Genomic DNA, 21,294 nt, shown 5'->3' with positions numbered 1-21,294 from the left:
CTGCCGAGTCAGTAGCAGTGATTCCAATTCCCACCATTTGTTGCCTTCTGTCCTGGTGCGTGTGGACCTTGATCATCAGCCTGGCTTGGTTTTCTCCCTGGCTTTGATCTCTCTCCATCCAATCCCGAGTTTCTGTTCCCTGAGTGTTCTTCCTTATCTCCTTCCCTCTGTTGGCTTCATCAAATTCCATCCAACCTTCCACAGCTTTTTGTATTACTTTATGAGGTTCCTTTTCCTTGTATTCAAACTCCCTCTCATTTCTGGCCTTCCAAATCTGCCAGAGAATATTTATGGTGAGGTTCACTTGGTCCTCCCCTCTTCTTTCTTCTTGGGCATCCATAATTACTGTCCACCATTTTCTGAAACAGTTTGATGCATGCTGTATACCATCCCATTGCACAGGCGATAGCTTCCAAACTTCCTTCACTTTGTTACACTGGAGCAGCAGATGTTCTAATGATTCCTCCTCTTCGCCACACGCTGCACATTTAGGATCTCCTTGCTTTGTTCTTTTGTAAATTTCACCTCTCACTGGGAGACCTCCATGCAAACATTTCCATATAAACACTTTCAGTTTTTGGCTCACATTCTGCTTCCATAATGATTTCCAAGCTCTCTTAATGGATCCTTCAGTGCTTGTCCCAGCTTCATCCCTCCTTCCTACACTCTCCAGTTCCTTTCCCTTCATCCATTTCTTATATCCAGATTGAGTAGTATATTGACCATTTTGGGAGTGAGCCCAGTAGTATCCATCTTCTTTCCCTGTAAAGCTAATAGGTATCCTCAGTATCCTTTCAGCATCTTGTTGGCTAAAAATTCTGAATATCAAAACAGCATTCCATCTGTTGTTGATGATGAGGTCTGACACGTGCTGTAGTTGACACCCTGGTGGCTTTGGTGTTGTTGGTTTCCCACTACTGCTGTCAGGAATCCAACAATCTTCCCAAATTCTCGTAGCATTTCCATTTCCTATCCTCCTCATAACACCATTCTGCACTTCTGTTCGCACCTCAGTTAAGCTTTGCCAAATCCAGGAGGCATTTTGAGGGACTTTACTGGTAAATAAGGATTGCCTGGGATAGTATTTTTCCTTCAAGACTCTACTGACTAACAGGTTTGGTTGTGTTAGCAACTTCCAAACTTGTTTGCCCAGTAAAGCTCTATTAAATCCTTGCAAGTCTTTGAATCCCAAGCCACCCTTACTTTTTGATTCTGTCATCTTTTTCCAGCCAATCCAATGCATCCTTTTCTTGCCTTCTGTCTCCCCCCACCAAAAGTCTGCCATTTTTGCACTTATGGCTTTGCACATCTTAGAACTCAATCTGAAGCATGACATGGTGTAGGTTGGCATAGCCATAGCTACTGCTTTAAGCATGACTTCCTTCCCTGCCTGGCTTAACAGTCTATTTTTCCAGCTCTGCAACTTCTTATCAATAGCATTCCGTACATACCCAAACACCTGCCCTTTAGATCTAGTTATAATCATAGGAAGGCCAAGGTATTTACCTTGTCCTATCTGCTGAATAGATCCCATTGCTTGACAGACTTCCTCTCTTACCCCTTGGGTTGTGTTTTTACTGAAAAATACTGAGGATTTATCCATGTTGATAAGCTGTCCAGATGCCTTTTCATAAACCTTGAGAATGTTCATTAGCTCCCCAGCTTCCTGTCTATTAGCTCTGCAGAATACTAGAGAGTCATCAGCAAAAAACAAATGGGTTATAGCTGGTGCCCCTCTACTGATTCTTAAACCTGTTAGTTGCCTCCCCAACTTAGCTTTCTGTAATAGATTAGACAACCCCTCTGAGCACATCAGAAACAAGTATGGGGAGAGAGGGTCGCCTTGCCTTATTCCTCTGGTTAGGGTTATGAACTCCTTCTGTTCGCCATTAATATTGAATGAATAAGTGACTGAGCTGATGCAGGCCATAATCCACCTTATCCACTTGGAGCAAAATCCCATTCTTTCCATTATCACTTGCAGAAAGCCCCACTCCACCCTATCGTAGGCCTTAGACATGTCTAGCTTCACTGCCATCATCCCATCTCTTCCTTGTCTTTTGTTTTTCAAGAAATGCAGCAACTCATGGGAAAGGATGACATTATCTATGATTTGCCTACCTGGAACAAATGCAGATTGGTTTTTGCTAATGCATTTAGAAAGGAATGGTTTTAGCCTATTGACCAGGATTTTTGCAAGAGCTTTGTAGACCACTTGGCATAAGCTAATAGGCCTGAATTGTTTGATTTCTGTAGGGCAGTCTACTTTTGGAATCAAGGAGATGATTGTATGGTTGATGGCTTTAAGAATAACACTATTATGAAAGAAACCTTGAATAGCACTTACCAGGTCCTGTTTAATCGAATTCCAGAATTTTTGGAAGAATAGCGGAGACATGCCATCACTTCCAGGAGCCTTATTGGGTTCCATAGTGAAGAAGGCAGTCCTGATCTCCTCTTCCTCAACATTTTTGGTCAGATCTCTATTCATTTGCTCTGTAATAGTTACTGGGATCCCTTCTAAGATGTCAACAGGCACCTCCCTTCAAACGAGCATTTATAGTCTGGACTAATAAATGTAATCGACCTCCGCCGCCCTTGGTTCTATAGAAAAATTCTTTCTATGCATTTTTTAATTACGTTTTATTTCATATACATTGTATTGTTATTAAGATTTATTTATTTTTAATAAAAACTTACAATCCAAATAAATTCACTACTTCTATAGCAGAATTTTTATTTTCTTGTTAAAAATGATAAAATCACCCCCTTCCAAATCCAAATTTGCATTTGGACTTTGAAGGGTGATTCTAGCATTTTATTCAACAGTACTTGTGCAAATAAAATTCAAGTTGTGGCATTAACATCGATATTCTTTATTTTTTAAGAGAGATGGGAGTTTGGTAAAAAATTTCTTTTTGGTACATTTTTTATTACTAGTAGGAATGACACTCCTTAGGTGTGTGCAAATCTCAAAAAAATAAATAAATAAAAGCAAAGGAGTTTTTAGGTTTTTTTTTTTTTGTAATTGTTGGAAGTTGTTCAAGACATGTAAATGGAAGTGTTGTCCTTTTTCTTTTGCATTAGAAGTTATTGATGGTTATTGCCTTATTGGAAGTTTTATTATGCTTCAAAAAATGGAATACCAGGGTTGAAAGATGAATCAAACTATTCGATACTTAATTTGAATTTAACTTTGTAAGAGTTCATTCAAACTTGATTCGTAACCTAGTCAAATTGAACAACATTTTACATTTGATAACATTCAAACTCGATAAAAAATTCGTTCAAGTTCGATTCGTCCAATAAACAAATCAATCTCGAACAAAAATTTTAATCTCGTTAATACAATCAAACAAGTTTGAGCACAAGAATGTTCGTCTTGATTCGATTCGTTTACGCCTTTGCTTTTCAGCAGCTTTTACTGCTGTCTTGGTGCATCCCAAAGTTAATACTACATTTTATATGGGATATTTAGCCATTGTTGGTTTTCCATTTAACATAATTCATGAGCAACTCTGTGGATAGGATAACTTCTATCGGAGATTTGACTTGCAAATTATGCATTTCTATTTTTGTTTATGAGTAAATAGAGATGAATTCTCATTTTCGTCAAGGAACTACTTTGCATGTCCAAGCCCAAGTTTTGAGAAGTGAAAATACTAATGGGCTGGACAATGCGTTGTATAACATTTGCTTTATTGGGCTTCCCGAGCCAGTTAAAACTGTCTGTAACGATCTACAATCCGTCATCTGCTGGAAGAAAAAATCGTGGGGGAACGGGGAACTACGGGTCTGTTTGGCACCCTAGTTTTTTATCAAATTTTTTAGCTACTAGTTTTTTAACAACTTTTACTACAGGAACCCCAAAAAACTTTTCAAAGTTTTTTACCTACACGCTTCAAAAATCTATACACAAAAAATTTCTCAAAAACTTTTTTTCCTCCCTCACCCAACCCACCACACCAGACACCGCCTCCACCACCTCTCCCGGCGCCGCCGGTAACCTCAAAAAAGAATTTTGAATTTTTGAGTCCCTCACCCTCAAAAATTTATATATATATTATATATTTATAATATTATATATTTGTATATTTATTTAAACATATTATAAATATTTTATTTTATTTAAAATATATTTTTATATATTTATATAAATATTATATGCCATATAAATTAATATTAATATAAATATGTAATTATACATTTATATAAATATTATATATTATATATTTAATATATATAATACATATTATATATATTACACATTTATGTATATATATTTATGTATATTTATATACAATTATATTATGTATTATGTATAATATAATACATTTATACATAATATTAACACACAATATTAATTATACATTTATACATAATACTAATACATTTATATTTATATTAATTATATTAATACATTTATACATAATATTATATATTTATATATTTATAATATATTAATTTATATATTTATATAATATTCATTTATAATAATATACAATTATTACATTTGTAAATATATTTATATTATGTATTATATATAATATAATACATTTATATATTTTTATATACCTATATAAATATATTTATTTATAAATGTATTATAAATGCATAAATATATATAAATATTTAAACAATAAAAATTATAAATTATAAACAATATTAATTATACATTTATACATAATATTAATACATTTATACATTTATATTAATTATATTAATACAGTTATACATAATCATCATATATATTTATAAATTATAATTTATACATTTATATAATATTCATTTATAATATATACATTTATATTAATTATACATTTATACATTTATAAATATATGTATATTATGTATTATATATAATATAATACATTTATATATTTTTATATAAATATATAAATATATTTATTTATAAATATTTATAAATGTATTATAAATGCATAAATGCATATAAATATTTAAACAATAAAAATTATAAATTATAAACAATATTAATTATACATTTATACATAATATTAATACATACATTTATATTAATTATATTAATACATTTATACATAATCATCATATACATTTATAAATTATAATTTATACATTTATATAATATTCATTTATAATTTATACATTTATATTAATTATACATTTATACATTTATAAATATATGTATATTACGTATTATATATAATATAATACATTTATATATTTTTATATAAATATATAAATATATTTATTTCTAAATATTTATAAATGTATTATAAATGCATAAATGTTTAAAAATATAAAAATATAAAAATTATAAATTATAAAATACTCAAAAATATGTTTTAAAAATACCTCTAAAAATAATCCAAAAAACGTCTACAGTAACATTTCAAAAACTTCTATAAAAAAGTTTTTCACCTTACAAAAACTTCTACAAAATTTTTTTAAAAACTTCTACAGTGCATTACAGTAAAGTTTTAGACAAACTCCCAAAAAACTCAGGTTCCATACAGGCCCTACGTTTGTTAATAAATCGTTGGTGTCATAAAAACCAGAGGGAGAGAGACAGTAGAGAGCGTAGACCCCCGATCTCCTATCTCATCTTAGAGCTTTAAGCAGCTGAATTTCATCTCCATTTCGATCTCGCAAGTGAGAGGTATAATTCATATAGGATTAATTGTTAAATGACGATGGATCACGCCGAGCTTACGACCGAGCAGGTAGGCATTTAAGCAGTTATATTTGTTAAAAAGAGTAGGTCTAATGGAAAATCGATTTTTTGTTTTGTTAACTCTTGTTTCGTTCTGGATTTTTGATCTAGTTAGATTGTTGGTTGAAATTCCGCATGTTATCCTGCAATTACCTTGATTATGGTTGTAAACAGGTGACTTTTGTTGGTATATTGGAAAAGCTGATTTTGGGCATGTATTTTTGGCACTATGGAAGATAATGTTTTAACTTTTAAGCAATGCTCAAGTTGATTTCGGCAAAAGATTTAGGGGTTTAGAGTTTTTCTGTAATTTTAGATATATGAGCATATTGTGCATTTTCCTTTAGTTAGTTTTGATTCTATTCGAATTCGATGTCAACAGCTTAAATTATAAAGACAAGAACCTGTTAATTTATTTTGATAGGCAAAAATCTTGTGAATCGGGTTTCTTCTGCCGCTTGTTTTGGGTATTGAACTGTGATATTTCTGGTAATATTGATAGTGGTGCGGTTTACCTGTCTGTGCAATATGTCTGAGTGTGCTATGAGTGATCAAGTTGCTTACTCTTTTTCTTTTTAATCCATGGTTAAGAAAATGTAGTGATAGCATTTTCCTTCTTATCGGGAAAAGATAATTGGTCCCTCAAGGAAAGCGTCACAGCATTCTAGCTTAGCTCTAAGATGCTTCAAGAGTATAATGGATTATGAACTTTTCACCCCTGTTGTTCTGTTCGTTTGTTCATTTCCTGGATAAGTACAAAGATATTGTATAAATTCAGATATCACCTTTTTTTTTAAATTTATTTCTCTTTTATGTTTCATTTATTTGGGTGATCAAATTTATCAAGAATCTTATCTGTTCATTCATTTCAGGTTTTGAGGAGGGATATACCATGGGAGACCTACATGACAACTAAGCTGATAACTGGAACTGGGCTTCAGCTGTTAAGACGATATGATAAAAAGGCTGAAAATTACAAAGCCCAATTACTCGATGATGTAATTTTCATCTCTATTACTATTTTGTTTCCAGCCCAACAAGAGTCTTTCTTTCTTTATTCGACTTGAAAGTTACATTTTCATCCTATGCATAAAAAAATGATGCGTTTGACTATCTCTAAATAAAGAATGCTGATAGATACTTGTTATAATCATTATACCGAATAAATAATTGTACGTCTTCTTTTGCAACATGTTCTTGTCATATTAGATGATGAATTTGCTGACAATATGGATAGGTCCTTAGCAGTTCTTAGTCTTGATGGAATTTATGTTCTGGTAAATTACTGCTACCAGAATTGGGCAATTAATTGCATGGTTGAAATTTTATGTGGAGGCCCTAAAACTGACATTAGGGTGACTTAATGACCTTACTCTACCTGATATCTAAGTTTTCACTTTCAATTGGTTGCATGTGATTACATTCGTTTCATCTGCATCTTTACAATGTAAGATCAGATTCTTTATGCTTCCTTAATGGCATCTGTTGCTTTATAGTCATAGCCCTCACTAATGGAAGCAAATGGTTGTGTTAGAGGCTCATTAGATGCTCACACTGTTGTTGAGTCTCATAGTGCTGCCTAGTCGGATGTCATTGTATTTCAGTCTTGATAATTGACATATTTTAATAGGACAGCATACAGGGTCACTAAATGTGGATTGGATTAATAATGGTAATGAACTTGACTTACAGGATGGCCCATCTTATATCCGTGTGTTTGTCAGCATTTTACGAGACATATTCAAAGAAGAAACAGTGGAATATGTTCTAGCTCTGATTGATGAAATGCTTACTGGTAAGGAAGGAAATAATAGAGCCTTCACTAATAATTTTGCATTCCAACTGGCCTGAGTAATGTGGCTTGCAGGAATGTTTTAACATTTCAAGTCACCTAATTTGTTCCCCTTTTGCAGCGAATCCCAAAAGGGCAAGACTGTTTCATGACAAGTCCCTTGCAAGCGAGGATACTTATGAACCTTTCCTAAGGCAAACTTCTTCTCCAATGTTTATGTTTTATTTCTTTATACTTGATTATGATTTTTCAGTTATATTTGGTTAAGATGATATACCTGTCATCACATGCGTTCAAAGAGCCAGTAATCTTATTTCCTATTGTAGTCTTGTTGCTCAACAAAATTTCATCCAAATTCCTTTTGTCAACAAGGTTATTAGCCTACTCTTGTCATTTTCCCTGCCAACTGAAGAATGGGCCAATGATATTGTTTTGTTGTATTTTTCACTTTTTACAAACTTTCTTTCATCTTTCTATGTCAGTTGGCACATCCGCGCATTCTGTTCCCTCCCACTGACAAGCATTGCATGTATGTCCTTGCACTTTTCCACTTACGTGCATGTACAGGCAACATTAGAGTGGGAAATATGCTAGTACACAAGTTTTGTAGGCTAAAAATCAGGCCTATGCAGAATATCCTATGCAGAATATCAAGAACCATGTAGTTCTTCTTTTACTTTAGAGAAGCATCTAAAGCTGCAGTTAATATTCACCCATGAGATCAAGATTGAAGGAGAAAACTATACTGAGTATGAAGAGCTTAAGACTGTTTGATGAATATATTGTTTATTCCTTTCTTTCTTTCAGGCAAAGAAGTCCTTCACACATCTATTGAACTTTTTCCTTTACTTTGTACTTGTAAAGGCAGCTGTTAGTGATGAACTATTTGCCTTTCTTGGTACTATTGATATTGCCTATTATCATTGGTAAAATTTTAGACTCTTCTTTCATGAATCAGCTTGTGCTACCCAAGATGTTGGATTGTCCAGGGGTATCAAGTCTTAGTTAGTTTTGCATGAAAGAGTTGACAAAATCCAAAAGGTTTTTACTCGCAAGGGAACATCTTAAACAGCACCATAATTACATCACTTCCTTGATGAAAATCTATTATCTCATTGACCACAGCTGTAGCTGAACTATTGGAAACATATCGATAATTGTTCTATCTTTTCTCCATGCCAATTTCAAGTCCTTTTTGCTTCTGTCCTTTACACTAAGTTTGGATGGTAAGTTTTGGAAGAAAAAAACAAAGGACATGATGAGAAAACATTTTCTTTTCTGGTTTGTTATATCTGACTGGGAGTAAAGACGAGCAATGGACAGTGTTGGATTCCTCATACCCCAAGTTTATGTGCAAGATAATTGATCTCTTTTGTTAAATTTTGGATTATATGAATCTATAGAAGTTTAGAAGGGCTAAATTTGTAAAATATTTACAACTTATCACCTTGTTTTCTCCTCTCCTAGAATCCCAAACAACACGCAGAGAAACTTCTCTTCTTATTTCCTCTAACCTCACAAAGTAGGCTTAATAAAACTTCAATAACTTCTTGCTGCATGCCATCTAGTGTTTCCTCAGTTGCTTTGATAAGGGGATCTAAAAAGACCCCTGTTTGCTGCAGTCCATCTAGTTTTTTTCTCACTTGAATTGATACAGGGTCCAAAGAGACCCCCAGTTAAGTGCATTTTGTTTTCTTTCTGTTCTATAAGAATGAAAGCTGAAAGACTGCAATGATTTTCAACTTGTAGATTGCTCTGGAAAGGTAATTGGTTTATTCAAGAGAAGAGCTGTAAGATACTGTCACTACTAGTAAGGTACTGCAATCATGACTATGTCATGTAATTCTAACCTAGCAGATCTTGCACTGAATATGATTTTATCAACTTCTATTGCAGTGCTAGACCAAAGGTTCATGATGGTTTCACCGCAAATGGAGAAACTTCAGATTCAAAAAAGAAAGTCACCACCATTGATGATGTTTTGAAAGGCCTGGTGGAGTGGCTTTGTGCTCAGGTATGTATATTCCACTTTTACGGTTGTGCTTTAAATGAGATGTGTTTTTCTTTCTTGTATGCTGCAAGGTATTATGCTCATCAGGAAGGGGTGGGCAGTTTACTTGTGTTTTAGTGAAGGACCATGATGTATATCAAGTTACAGCACAGATTATGTTAGGATTAACTTTTGGTATTTTACAAGAGAAGGTGGTTAATTTCAGCATTCAGTTGACATGCAATTGTCACTGCTGTTCCTAAGCTTGCGTGCTTCAATTGGTAACATTTGGGGGTGGAGGTGAAGGGAGCATGAGCGAAGTGGTGCTTTCTATGGGATTGAAATGTAAAAGCATTATGATCTGTGTTTTGGCTAGTCAAACTGGGTAAGTCATTGCCTAAAAGAAGAATGAGAATTTATATGAGACACTGCTTTGTACTGTCACTCAATAGTTGGTGCATCTGAGAATGGTAGCCTGGATATGCTGTTTCACTGGTTAATGAAGTGAAGACATAGGCACTCCATCTAACCATCCAACAGGGTGTATCAGTTGTGTAAACAGCTTTAGGATTTTGTTCTCATTGAATTGGACTAAATCACAGGTGGTGATCTTTACAGTCTTTCTTAGAGTAACATTTGATGGGTATGTTATGCATCTTATCTTATAGCTTTAACATATGCACATAGAATTATTAAACCCCTGCCTCCACATCGGCTAAAAAAAAAAAGAGGAGCATGCTTCATTGAGGAAAAAAAAAATTCAACTCCTGTGTATGAAATAAGGGAGAAATGAAGGGAGATGAAGGCACTCATTAATTAGCTATTCTGGGTATGCATAAAAGCTGTTTGGTAAATGATAGAAGTTGTAAATTGTGGGCTCTCTTCATTTGCACAGCTGAAGAAGCCTTATCATCCTAGTCGTGGCATCCCAACAGCTATCAATTGCCTTGCAACTCTATTGAGAGAGCCACTGGTTCGATCCTCGTTTGTTCAAGTGGACGGAGTGAAGTTACTTGTTCCTTTAATATCTCCAGCTTCAACTCAGCAGTCCATGCAGGTAATTGAACTTTTCTGATAGCTAAAGTTACAACTATTTACATTGTCTGATCATTGCATCACAGCCTTTGAATTGTCCATTAAGTGGATGTGCATCTGGTTTGACTAATTAGAAAGGCAAAAAGTTGGTCTGGGTCTCATTTTTTGTGCTTTTTGTATGTATGGTAACTGGAGCTGATCTTTCTAATTCATCATTCTTCTATGAAACAGCTCCTCTACGAAACATGCCTGTGTGTCTGGCTTTTGTCTTACTATGAACCAGCACTCGAATATCTGGCTACTTCTAGGGCTCTACCTCGATTAGTTGAAGTTGTTAAAGGTTCAACGAAGGAAAAGGTAATCTTTGGTCCTTATAATTATGTGGTCTGTTTGGATTGGATATTTGGAAAAAATTTTCCTTATTATTCACAAAACGTGTTTCTGAACCACCTTATAACTTACATACATCACATCAAAAGAGTGCTACACTAAAACCAAAAAATTTTCCAGATAACCTTCAATCTGAACAAACCCATTATTCTAATGCAATTATTTAGAAACTGCCTGCTTTCACAATATAATTGGTGGTTGTCATGCTTTTCTCTTTCAGTATTGGCTTTCTTTATTCTTAGTTTCATTTAATTGTTCAGCCACAGTTTGTAGATCAATGGCATAATCTAGCATCTATAAGTTGTTTGTGAATTATATAGAACAATACTTATGCTACCCAATTTTGTGACATTCGTTCTTTTTTTTTTTTCAATTTATTTTTGGTATAGATCTCATCATAGGCATTGTGACGTTCGTTCATTCATATATACTAGGTTGTCAGGGTGGTTGTCTTAACGGTTAGGAATTTGCTCCACAAAGGGAACTTTGGTGCTCAAATGGTGGACTTGGGACTGCCACAAATTGTTCAAAGTTTGAAAGCACAGGCTTGGAGCGATGAGGTAAGAGAGTACTCCATAATGGTTTGATAGTGATTACCATTTAGCCGTATTGTGATATTATCGAACAATGTCGGAAACTCACAGTCAAAGTAATTCGTAGACATCAGGATTGGGAGTTTATGCATGTAGAAATTTGGTTACTGGACAAGATAGTCACATTTCATTGATATCCTTGTAATACTTCATTACCCTTTTTTTTGTTCTTTTTGGGTCTAATTTCAGTCATTAGCTATTCATGACCATGACTTTTATTGTCTGTCTCAAAAAAAAAAAAAAAAGGTTGTTGACCTGCCTAAATATCACTGTTTAATGATGGTCTCTGAATGCTTGTATATGCTGTAGTATTGCTTTTGGTGCACGTCTTTTAATCATGTCTATTTTGCATATATAGCTATGGTGACTGGTTTGGAGGCTTTGCATTCCTCCCTTTTGGATATTACATTTAATCGCATGTATCACAAAGATTGATTCAGCTAGAGGCTGGAGTCTTAAGGGTGCATAATTCTAGCCTTGCCAAAGTCATCAGAAACCTCAAGTTTTTTGTTTCTTTTCATCTCTCTTTCATTTTTCTATGCTTCTCAATAAGATAGAACTAAATTTCCAGTTAGACATTAGACCATTCTGTACACCGTCATGTGAACTCCTCCTCCCCTCTTGGGCTGTGGAAGTGGGAAGATGTTTTTTTTTTTTTTTTTTTTTACCATTTCAAGTACGAGTTAGATTCCATTATTTCTTTGCAAGTAAATGTTGTTCTTGTAGAATAATATACTGAACTCTGCTCATCCACTAGGATTTGTTGGAGGCCTTGAATCAACTGGAAGAAGGGTTGAAGGACAACATCAAGAAATTGAGTTCTTTTGATAAGTACAAGCAGGAAGTTCTGCTTGGCCATCTTGATTGGTCCCCAATGCACAAAGATCCCATTTTCTGGAGGGAAAACATCACAACCTTTGAGGAAAATGACTTCCAGGTAGCCATTTGCTTCTTTTGATATTTAGCTTTAATAAGAACTCTATAATTGATTTCGGTGAAGCTATTGCTGCTTGTGGATTCTTGTATCAACTCATTACAGCTGTCAAATGAGCAAGTCAGGTGGGTTTTGAACGGGTGCTGGGTGTAAATGGGATTTAAATTGGATGGGGTGTAAAATGACCACAGGCTATTGAATTAACCAATATGACCTGTTTATTTATTTATTTGTTTTTGGTTAAAATAATATACAACCTATCATTTCTCTCTCTCAGTGATTGTAATAACAACATAAAAAATAGGAAGACAAAAGAAATATTTAGGAGTGGGAACCCGAACCTGTAACTGTAAGCAAGTTAAAAAATGCAAGTACATTTAAAGAATCAAAATCCACAGGCAAATTGCACAATGCAGTTAAGAATCTATTTTATTATTATTATTTTTTGGTTTCCTTTGTACATTGTGCCTATTGGTCGCAAATATCCATCTTTGACAAATCAATCTTGTTCATAGTCAGTTGTGTGTTAAAGGGAATTTTCTGTTCTCTCACTGTAGATCTTGCGAGTTCTCATCACAATTTTGGACACCGCCAATGACCCAAGGACGCTCGCTGTTGCTTGCTTTGATCTCTCACAATTTATTCAGCACCATCCTGCTGGTCGGGTAATAGTTACTGACCTCAAAGCTAAGGATCGGGTGATGAAGTTGATGAACCATGAGAATGGCGAGGTCACCAAGAATGCCCTTCTGTGCATCCAAAGGCTATTCCTAGGTGCGAAGTATGCCAGCTTTTTGCAGGTGTAGATTGTAATACGCTGAAGCTTTTGAACTGAAACTGGAAGTTCTTTGTGCAGTAGTTGCAGTTTATTTATTGAGTATTGTATCTAAGCGCTCATTTGATGAGGTATTTGAACTAGCAAATTCGAGGACTTGTTTATTTTGTTGTGGTCTAAGTAAATAAATGGTCGAATTTTTACCTTTCGTACTTATTTATGCACATTGCCTAATAAAAGAAAATGAGAAAAAGAAGTTTTTCCTTGGCTGTTTCCAATTACCCAGAAGGGTTTTATCTATTGACCTAGGCCTTGTGCTTTTGAGTTCTTTTACTGTCCTTAGTTAAGGCTACCCACAATTTTGCCTCGTTTAGCAAGTGAATTTTTTGGATGTTTGTCTAAAATTTTACTGTAACTTATTATAAAAGTTGTAGAAAAAATTTTTAAAATGTGTAAATTTTTGAACATTTTAAAGTGTATAATTTAAAAATTTTGAGAAATTTTTTAAATTTGCTGTAGCTAATGTTGTTAAAAAACTTGTAGGAAATAAACTTGACAAATTCTTGAGCCTTGGATAGGAAAAGCTCCAAAAGGAATAGGAGGGCCTAGTTCTTGAGCCAAAGTGGGGGCTTTACGCTGAAACATGGAGATGCAAGGAAAATCTCAAGTAGAAAACCCCTCATTACACCCAGCAATTTGGAAAATATAGATGATGTTAGTTGAAGAAAAAAAGGTGCATTGACGGTTATCTCATCTACAAGTCATTTAGAACTACGAAAGATAATCATCTCACATCATTACCATATACTCCCTCCGTCCCACTTTGATAGTCTTGTTTTCCTTTTTCATCTGTCCTAAATTGTAGTCCACTCTCCAATTGAAGAATGTAGTTATATTTTAATTTTTCTAAAATACCCTTATTCAATGTAAGTTGTTGTTACTATAAACCTACCTCATTTAATGAGAGTTGATTCTTTTTTTACCATCAATTCAAATTCCCATAAAGTTGTACTCTAATTAATGTGAGGGTATTTTAGGAAAATAGCTACCTAAATTGATTGTTCCAAAAAAGTTAACTACTTTTTCTTAAACTGTGTGAAAAAAAAACCAGGACTATCAAAGTGGGACGGAGGGAGTATTCAGCAGAAATTCAGTAAAATGAACTCTTAGTAGAAGAGATGCATAACCTGCCTGCACCAAAAAATCTCTTGTTTGCATCATTATTTCCTTATCTGCAAGTAGCATTCTGAAATTGAGCAAATTGTATTCCTGAACTTTTTAGTAAAGACAAGTCTGCTAATGAGCTGATCTCCCTGTCACCCAGAAAATACAATCATTAAATTAAAGGGATAATTTCAGAAACCTCCCCTGAGGTTTCTGATATTTACACTCACCTCCCCTGTGGTTTGAACAATTACACTAACCTCCCCTGAGGTTACTAATCCTTTACAAATTCAGTCCAAATGATTAAAATATTGTTTTAGAGAGTGAAATTAGAATTTTGTATCTGATTTGCCCTTTGTGCTACATATCCAATAAATGACAAAGTATTACAAATTAATTAATAATTAATAAATTTTAAGGAGCGTAGTTTATAGGCAAATAAGTATTACTTATTTAAAGTACCAGCTCTTTACGAGTATTTTACTTTCAAATAATTACTTTATTACAAATATTTATTCTCAAATACAGATTTATATTTACTCTCAAATATTTAATTTTTGTTAAATAAAAAACCTACCAGTTTTTCTTTCGTAGAAATATTAATATAACACTTTTTCAATTTTAGTTATAAATATTTATGTATTTAGCATAAATTAAATGATTCAGGATAAAATACTCATAAAGAGCTAATACTTTACTCATGTAATGGATGAAAACCATAAAAAATTAATACTTTATGGGCCATTTCTTTTTTAAAAAAATATTTAATTTATATTAAATAGATAACCTACTGATTTTCTTTTTGCGAGAATATTACTGTAACACTTTTTAATTTTTAATCACAAATGTTAATATATTTATCACTGTTACTTTAAATAACAAATGCATATAACCTATTTAAAGTACGCCCTTTACAGATATTTTATTTTCAAATATTTAATTTATGATAAATATATTAACGTTTGTGATTAAAAATTAAAAAGTGTTACAGTAATATTCTCGCAAAAAGAAAATCAGTAGGTTATCTATTTAATATAAATTAAATATTTTTAAAAAAAAGAAATGGCCCATAAAGTATTAATTTTTTATGATTTTCATCCATTACATGAGTAAAGTATTAGCTCTTTATGAGTATTTTATCCTGAATCATTTAATTTATGCTAAATACATAAATATTTATAACTAAAATTGAAAAAGTGTTATATTAATATTTCTACGAAAGAAAAAATGGTAGGTTTTTTATTTAACAAAAATTAAATATTTGAGAGTAAATACAAATCTGTATTTGAGAATAAATATTTGTAATAAAGTAAATGTTTGAAAGTAAAATACTTGTAAAGAGCTGGTACTTTAAATAAGTAATACGTATTTGCCTATAAACTACGCTCCTTAAAGTTTATTAATTATTAATTAATTTGTAATACTTTGTCATTCATTGGACACGTAGCACAAAGGGCAAATCAGGTACAAAATTCTAATTTCACTCTCTAAAACAATATTTTAATCATTTGGACTGAATTTGTAAAGGATTAGTAACCTCAGGGGAGGTTAGTGTAATTGTTCAAACCACAGGGGAGGTGAGTGTAAATGTCAGAAACCTCAGGGGAGGTTTCTGAAATTATCCCTAAATTAAAACTATATTACCACCCATTGCTGGTAACCTAGAACCCACTAGCTACCATGAAATAAGCAGCTTTCTCGTACATTGCTGTAGTTGAGACAACCGATCACAACAAAACAAAGATGAAAAGCACGATGATGGCTCCTTGAACGGTAACTTAAAAGCTGCCGCCGTAGCTACAAAGGGTGCTATAGAAAATGGAACATTAGCAATGGCATCAGTAGAACCTCTATTCTCAAACCTGCAAATAGAATAAAAAGATCTCACTTTATCAACAGATACGCAATCACGCCAGTCAATAATATATGCGCAGACAGAGGTACAGCAAGCTCGGCCATTGATGTAAGAATAGTCATGGCAGTTGTAACACAGGGTGAATACATCAGAGCAAGAAATTTAAACGTTGATTATAGCCTATAACATTTTTGAACAACTAATGGAGCTTATTTGGGTACCCAACTAAAGGTACTTGCTCAAATTTGGGCTAATTACTTGTCTCCTTTCAAACCAGGACTCGTAACCTAAAATTATATAATCCCAAATTTCCTAAAGATTCCTAATTCACGTACTCAGTATTTATACCATTTTGGCACAACGTCTGGCCATGTTTTAAGATGACAGTCCACTAGAATTAAAGGATCAAGATACATTTTGAAACAGAAACATTATTTTCTTGTATGAAAAAAGAAAGCTCACCATCAGACTACCAATTGAATGAAGGCAACACATATGATGGATAAGCATCATGTCTTAAGGCAAGAGCAACCACAGAAGAATCATCAGCAATTTCTCCGAAGGTATCAAGTCCAAGTTCAGTCGCATGGATCCCACCAGTGATAAATGCTGACGAGATACCAGCGGCATTTGCACCTTTTATGTCATGGTGCAGAGAATCTCCAATGGCAACACACTGTGAAGGATCTATAGCAGCCATTTCCGCAGCTGCTTTATAGATGATCTGACATGAATTGACCATACATGGATTAGCACTTTGAAATCAGATTCAGACACAAAGAAAAATTGACAATTAAAAAGAATAACATGAAACTTTTTTAGCAAAAAAGAGACCAAATTGGCACTGTATGATATTTCTCTGATAATTGTCTCAAATCAAAACCCCAAAGACCATGTGAAAATCTTAGATTATGGAAAAACTACAATTTCCAAGTCATATAACATGTTCAATTTTCTTAATGTCAGGAAGGATGTTTCACATGGTGATACCACTAAACATGACGCATTAACTAACTAATAGGCAAGGTTAGATGAGAATCAGAGAGGAAGGGAAAGCAGTAAATGCATTTAGAATATATCACGGTAACAATTCAAGGAAATAGCCTTAATTCTCTCGCTCTCACCCCTCTACTTCATCACTTTTGTTGTTCTCTACTTCTTCGATAGGGTCAATAAAAAAATGAAAACTCCAAAATATTCTCTGACATTCACCCAGATTACTTACTATCCTGCTATGGTTCAAATTAATCAGCTTGCTTAATTTAAAATTTCTGAAAAAGTATATGCAACACAATTTCATGAATGAACTTTTGAGTAATACTAGCTATCAGTACAAATAATGGTAAAGAAACTAATAAAGGCCTAATAATTTGCACTCTGAGTAGAATATAATAAGTTCAAACTTTTCCAGACAAAAGCAGATCTACTCAGTTGTTCTGCTTCTGAGCATTGTTCAGCATTCAAGTTAACCCAATGTATGCTGCAGCCATCTCAAAAATGCTTGCATTGATTAAAAAAAAAAACCTCCACATAAACAAGTGGAAAGATGATTGAATGGAGGAACTCCTGAACATTTAGATCCGGCTGAATTAGATTACCTTATCAGGCTTGCCCATCCATTTCACTTTACCGCCAAGTTTCTCATATTTGGTTGCCAATGTTCCTGTTAGAAAAGTTACAGAAAACTCCTTTACTTGCAATCTCACAATTCCAATCAAAAAGGCATGCACAGATGAAGAAAGGGATGGGAAGAGAGAGCTGGGATGGAGCTATACAGCCAAAAGCAGCCATGATGAATGAGTTGATAGCAATTGCTGTCAGATTTAACTCTAGAGTCTTTTGTATACCAAGGGTCAAAAGGTTCTCGTGTACAGAATGAGTTCATTTTGCTTCACTGAGCAGCATCTAGTCAAGCAAAGTGGGTGAATTTGCAAAAGGTATAGAGACAGTTTAGAGATTTCATTATTGTCACATGTGGGGTGCAGATCATTGTGCAGTATCTGTTATCCGAGAGAAACACACACACACACACACGCAGAGGTTATTATGTATATATCGCCATTACCAGGCATCACGCGCAGATCTCTGGCCTCAACAGTCACAAAATCTGGATTTGCTACAACCATAGGAATATTTTTAGCTGCACATTCCTCAAGAACTTTTTCAAGATCCCCCAATTTCGTGGGAGTTGCAGCTCCAGAAGAAAGCCCCAGCGCCTCAGTTCCATGGGCTAGAATAAACTCGGCTTCTTCAACATTTTCCACAACTTGTAATCCCAAGCCCTGAATCAAGAGAGATCAACTCAAAGACTTATCAAGAATTCATGTAATTTCTACAATGGTCTAGTACCATTTTGAAGCTGGTCAAAAGTTTTTAACGCTCTTGGCAGTGATTCGTGTAAAATTCGTTGGTAAACACACTATCTGTGATTTAATCAAAAGAACCAGATAGACAATTTTTGTGGTACATCATTTTGGGTTTTAACTAATTCATATAAATTAAGCCAATAAAGGTACTAAGCCTATTATCCAGATATTGCTCCCTTTATCTCTCATTGCTGAATTTGCTTGTTTCTTTTTAAATGTTGGTTCTAACTAGTTCTATTCTTTCTGACCTTCGATTACCCTGAATACTTCATGGATAATCCACTTTGACTCATGAAGTATTGTAGATTTTAACAACTATCTCGTGAAGAAGGTGTACTTTGCCTTCTTAATCTGGGAGTAGATAGGTAGAGGACATAAAAAGCATCTCAAGAAAAAAGGTATGCCTAGAAAAGAAGCAATTAAAATGAACAAGCACCTACTAATCATGATTTGCAAATTCAATTACATCTAGATGTAGTTACTACATCGAGAAGCTTACAAGTATATCATACCTCAAGAGATATAGCACCCCGATCCTTCCAGGTCATGTGAATGCAGGACTTTCCTAAAGCTGCAAACCATCGATCATCTCTCCTGTTCAGTAAATTTGCAGCCAAAAGAATGTCAAACCAAATAGAAGTAAAGCAACAAAAAACTGTGCTCGAAATATGACCATGAATGACTGAAATATGCAAGGAAACATTCAAAATGATTATGAATAGGCCAGTCAGATGAAATAGCTTCCCTCGAGGTAATTTGAAAGGACAAACACTTTCTTGGGAAAGGTATCCTTTGACATCATCATCCGAATACCAAGTAGAGAAACCAATCTCTATACAATATTAGTTGGCTCGTGAAAATAAGAAAAGTTTTTGTCCTTAGTTTAAGATCCTCAACCCCAACTTGTATCCAATTAGAACTCGTACTGTTAAATTAGTGCTCTGAAATGGCGCAGGTTCTGATACTTCTTCCGACTTGAGTTTGTGGAGTTAAAAGAACTAATTGGGCAGATAATAAGCTAGTTCAATGGAACTAAATTTCAACTTGACAGTGTCATGTTCCATTTTCTTCAACTTAAAACGAAAAGCATGACAGGAATGTTACAGTAATCTATACAAGAATACAGTTCTGTTGCACCTAAAAAATCAGCGGATCTCCCAGCTGTTTACACAGGACATAACTATAAAATGTGAAAAGAAAAAAGACAATGAAGCATCGTCTACAAAATTATCAGCTGAACAAGGCAATGTGTGTCACTTGTCATTAAGACAGACTCATAAACAATAACAACATACATCACAGTTATCAAACCAATATGCCAATGCTGCAGATAATTTAACATTAGCATGACATACAACCAGAGAGCAAAATCAGTTTGGGAGAAACATTACCTCTTGTACAATTTATAAAATAATACAGTACTCCAGTTAGTCTGATTTCAGTTCCCATAAAAACTTCCATAAAATTTACACTACAAGCGAAACTAGTCAGTTAATCTAACTGATAGAATGAATAACCTTTGAAGGTGCTGATGTGTTAATTCTCCACTAGTGATTGCCCCCACGAAAAGTGAGGGATCAAATCCAAGGCTCTTAAGTTTTTCCAAAGTAGTACACGCACGTCTTGAAGAATTACTTATAATCACCATCTTAGCACCGAAATTGGCCAACTTCTCCACTGTAATAAGTCCAAGCAGTTGATAAGATAGTAACCATTTTGAAATAGTTCCTTCTTTCAAAGCCAAACCACACAATGCAAAACAACAAGCTTACCAGAACGTGAAAACTAGCTAGTAGTAAAGGAAAACATACATGTGGAAATTGCCCCAGGATAAGGTTTTTTCCCATCGTGCAGAACTCCAAACTGGTCCAATAGCCAACCCTGCACTGACCATCATAAGTACAAAACGCCCCTTGCCGCGTCTATAATGAATTTTCCTCCTAATTATAAGCAGAACCCTTTTTGGCAGTATATCAAAGACTACAAAGCAAATTAAAAAGAAAAAAGAAAACCCTTTTGCGAATTTACTAAAAACTATAACTTGATAAGAACTTGTACAAAAGTACATTTGTCAATATACAATCTCATGAAACTAAAGAATTCTCATAAGATAACTTGAATATGTAAAATGGTGTAAATGATGAAAATCAATAGTAAAGCAAAGCAAAGCAGTCGACTGTTTACCTTGAATTTATGAGATTCAGCAAGCTGTTGAATGCCAGCAAGGGTTTGGAAGGGCTTTAAACGATCCGGCATTAATGCTGGCGATGATGATGATGGCGGAAAATTACTTGAGCATTTCGCCATCATACAATTATACAAATTAGGAATCTCGATTATCAGCTAGAGAGTAAGAAAGCCACCCACTCTCAAGAAAGGACGTTCAAGTGTGTGACTGTGTGTTTTCACAGAATTTTACTGAAAGCAATGGAGTCAATGGAGGGAAGATAGAGAAGAAGTGCATTATAGATAGATTATTTGAAATAACTGTTGTAATTTTTTTTTTTTGTGATATATATGAAATAATATGCTAGTGTGAAAATAACAAAATTGTGAATATACTTATAAAAAAATATTTAAATTGTTATAAAATAATGTGTAGAAAAAATTTTTGTATCCAAACACACTTATTTATTAAAAAGAAAGAAATAGCTAGTGATAATTTAATTATAAAAGATTAAAAATGGTTTTAGGTGTAGGAATATCTC

General features: G+C 33.9%; 2 protein-coding genes across 2 annotated transcripts; one reads left to right on the top strand and one right to left on the bottom strand.

Annotated features, from left to right (window-relative positions):
- The first annotated feature begins 5,504 nt into the window (after window positions 1-5,504).
- LOC113782974 (V-type proton ATPase subunit H) lies at window positions 5,505-13,465 on the top strand. The gene is made up of 11 exons (XM_027328965.1): window positions 5,505-5,702; window positions 6,565-6,690; window positions 7,385-7,487; window positions 7,606-7,678; window positions 9,234-9,299; window positions 9,381-9,498; window positions 10,370-10,531; window positions 10,741-10,866; window positions 11,334-11,459; window positions 12,250-12,429; window positions 12,984-13,465. The coding sequence occupies exons 1-11, from the start codon at window positions 5,667-5,669 to the stop codon at window positions 13,230-13,232; spliced, it is 1,365 nt and encodes a 454-aa protein (XP_027184766.1). The 5' UTR covers window positions 5,505-5,666; the 3' UTR covers window positions 13,233-13,465.
- A 2,462-nt stretch (window positions 13,466-15,927) lies between these two features.
- On the bottom strand, window positions 15,928-21,043 carry LOC113783362. The gene is made up of 8 exons (XM_027329478.1): window positions 20,771-21,043; window positions 20,398-20,467; window positions 20,104-20,263; window positions 19,099-19,180; window positions 18,286-18,502; window positions 17,819-17,883; window positions 16,683-16,944; window positions 15,928-16,227 (listed from the first exon to the last, which is right to left on the bottom strand). The coding sequence occupies exons 1-7, from the start codon at window positions 20,894-20,896 to the stop codon at window positions 16,690-16,692; spliced, it is 975 nt and encodes a 324-aa protein (XP_027185279.1). The 5' UTR covers window positions 20,897-21,043; the 3' UTR covers window positions 15,928-16,227; window positions 16,683-16,689.
- Window positions 21,044-21,294: the final 251 nt, after the last annotated feature.

The sequence above is a fragment of the Coffea eugenioides genome, chromosome 9 (assembly GCF_003713205.1).
Source record: "Coffea eugenioides isolate CCC68of chromosome 9, Ceug_1.0, whole genome shotgun sequence".
Lineage (NCBI taxonomy): Eukaryota > Viridiplantae > Streptophyta > Magnoliopsida > Gentianales > Rubiaceae > Coffea > Coffea eugenioides.
The sequence above is the reverse complement of the archived record's forward strand: the minus strand, read 5'-3'. Positions and strand labels throughout refer to the sequence as shown.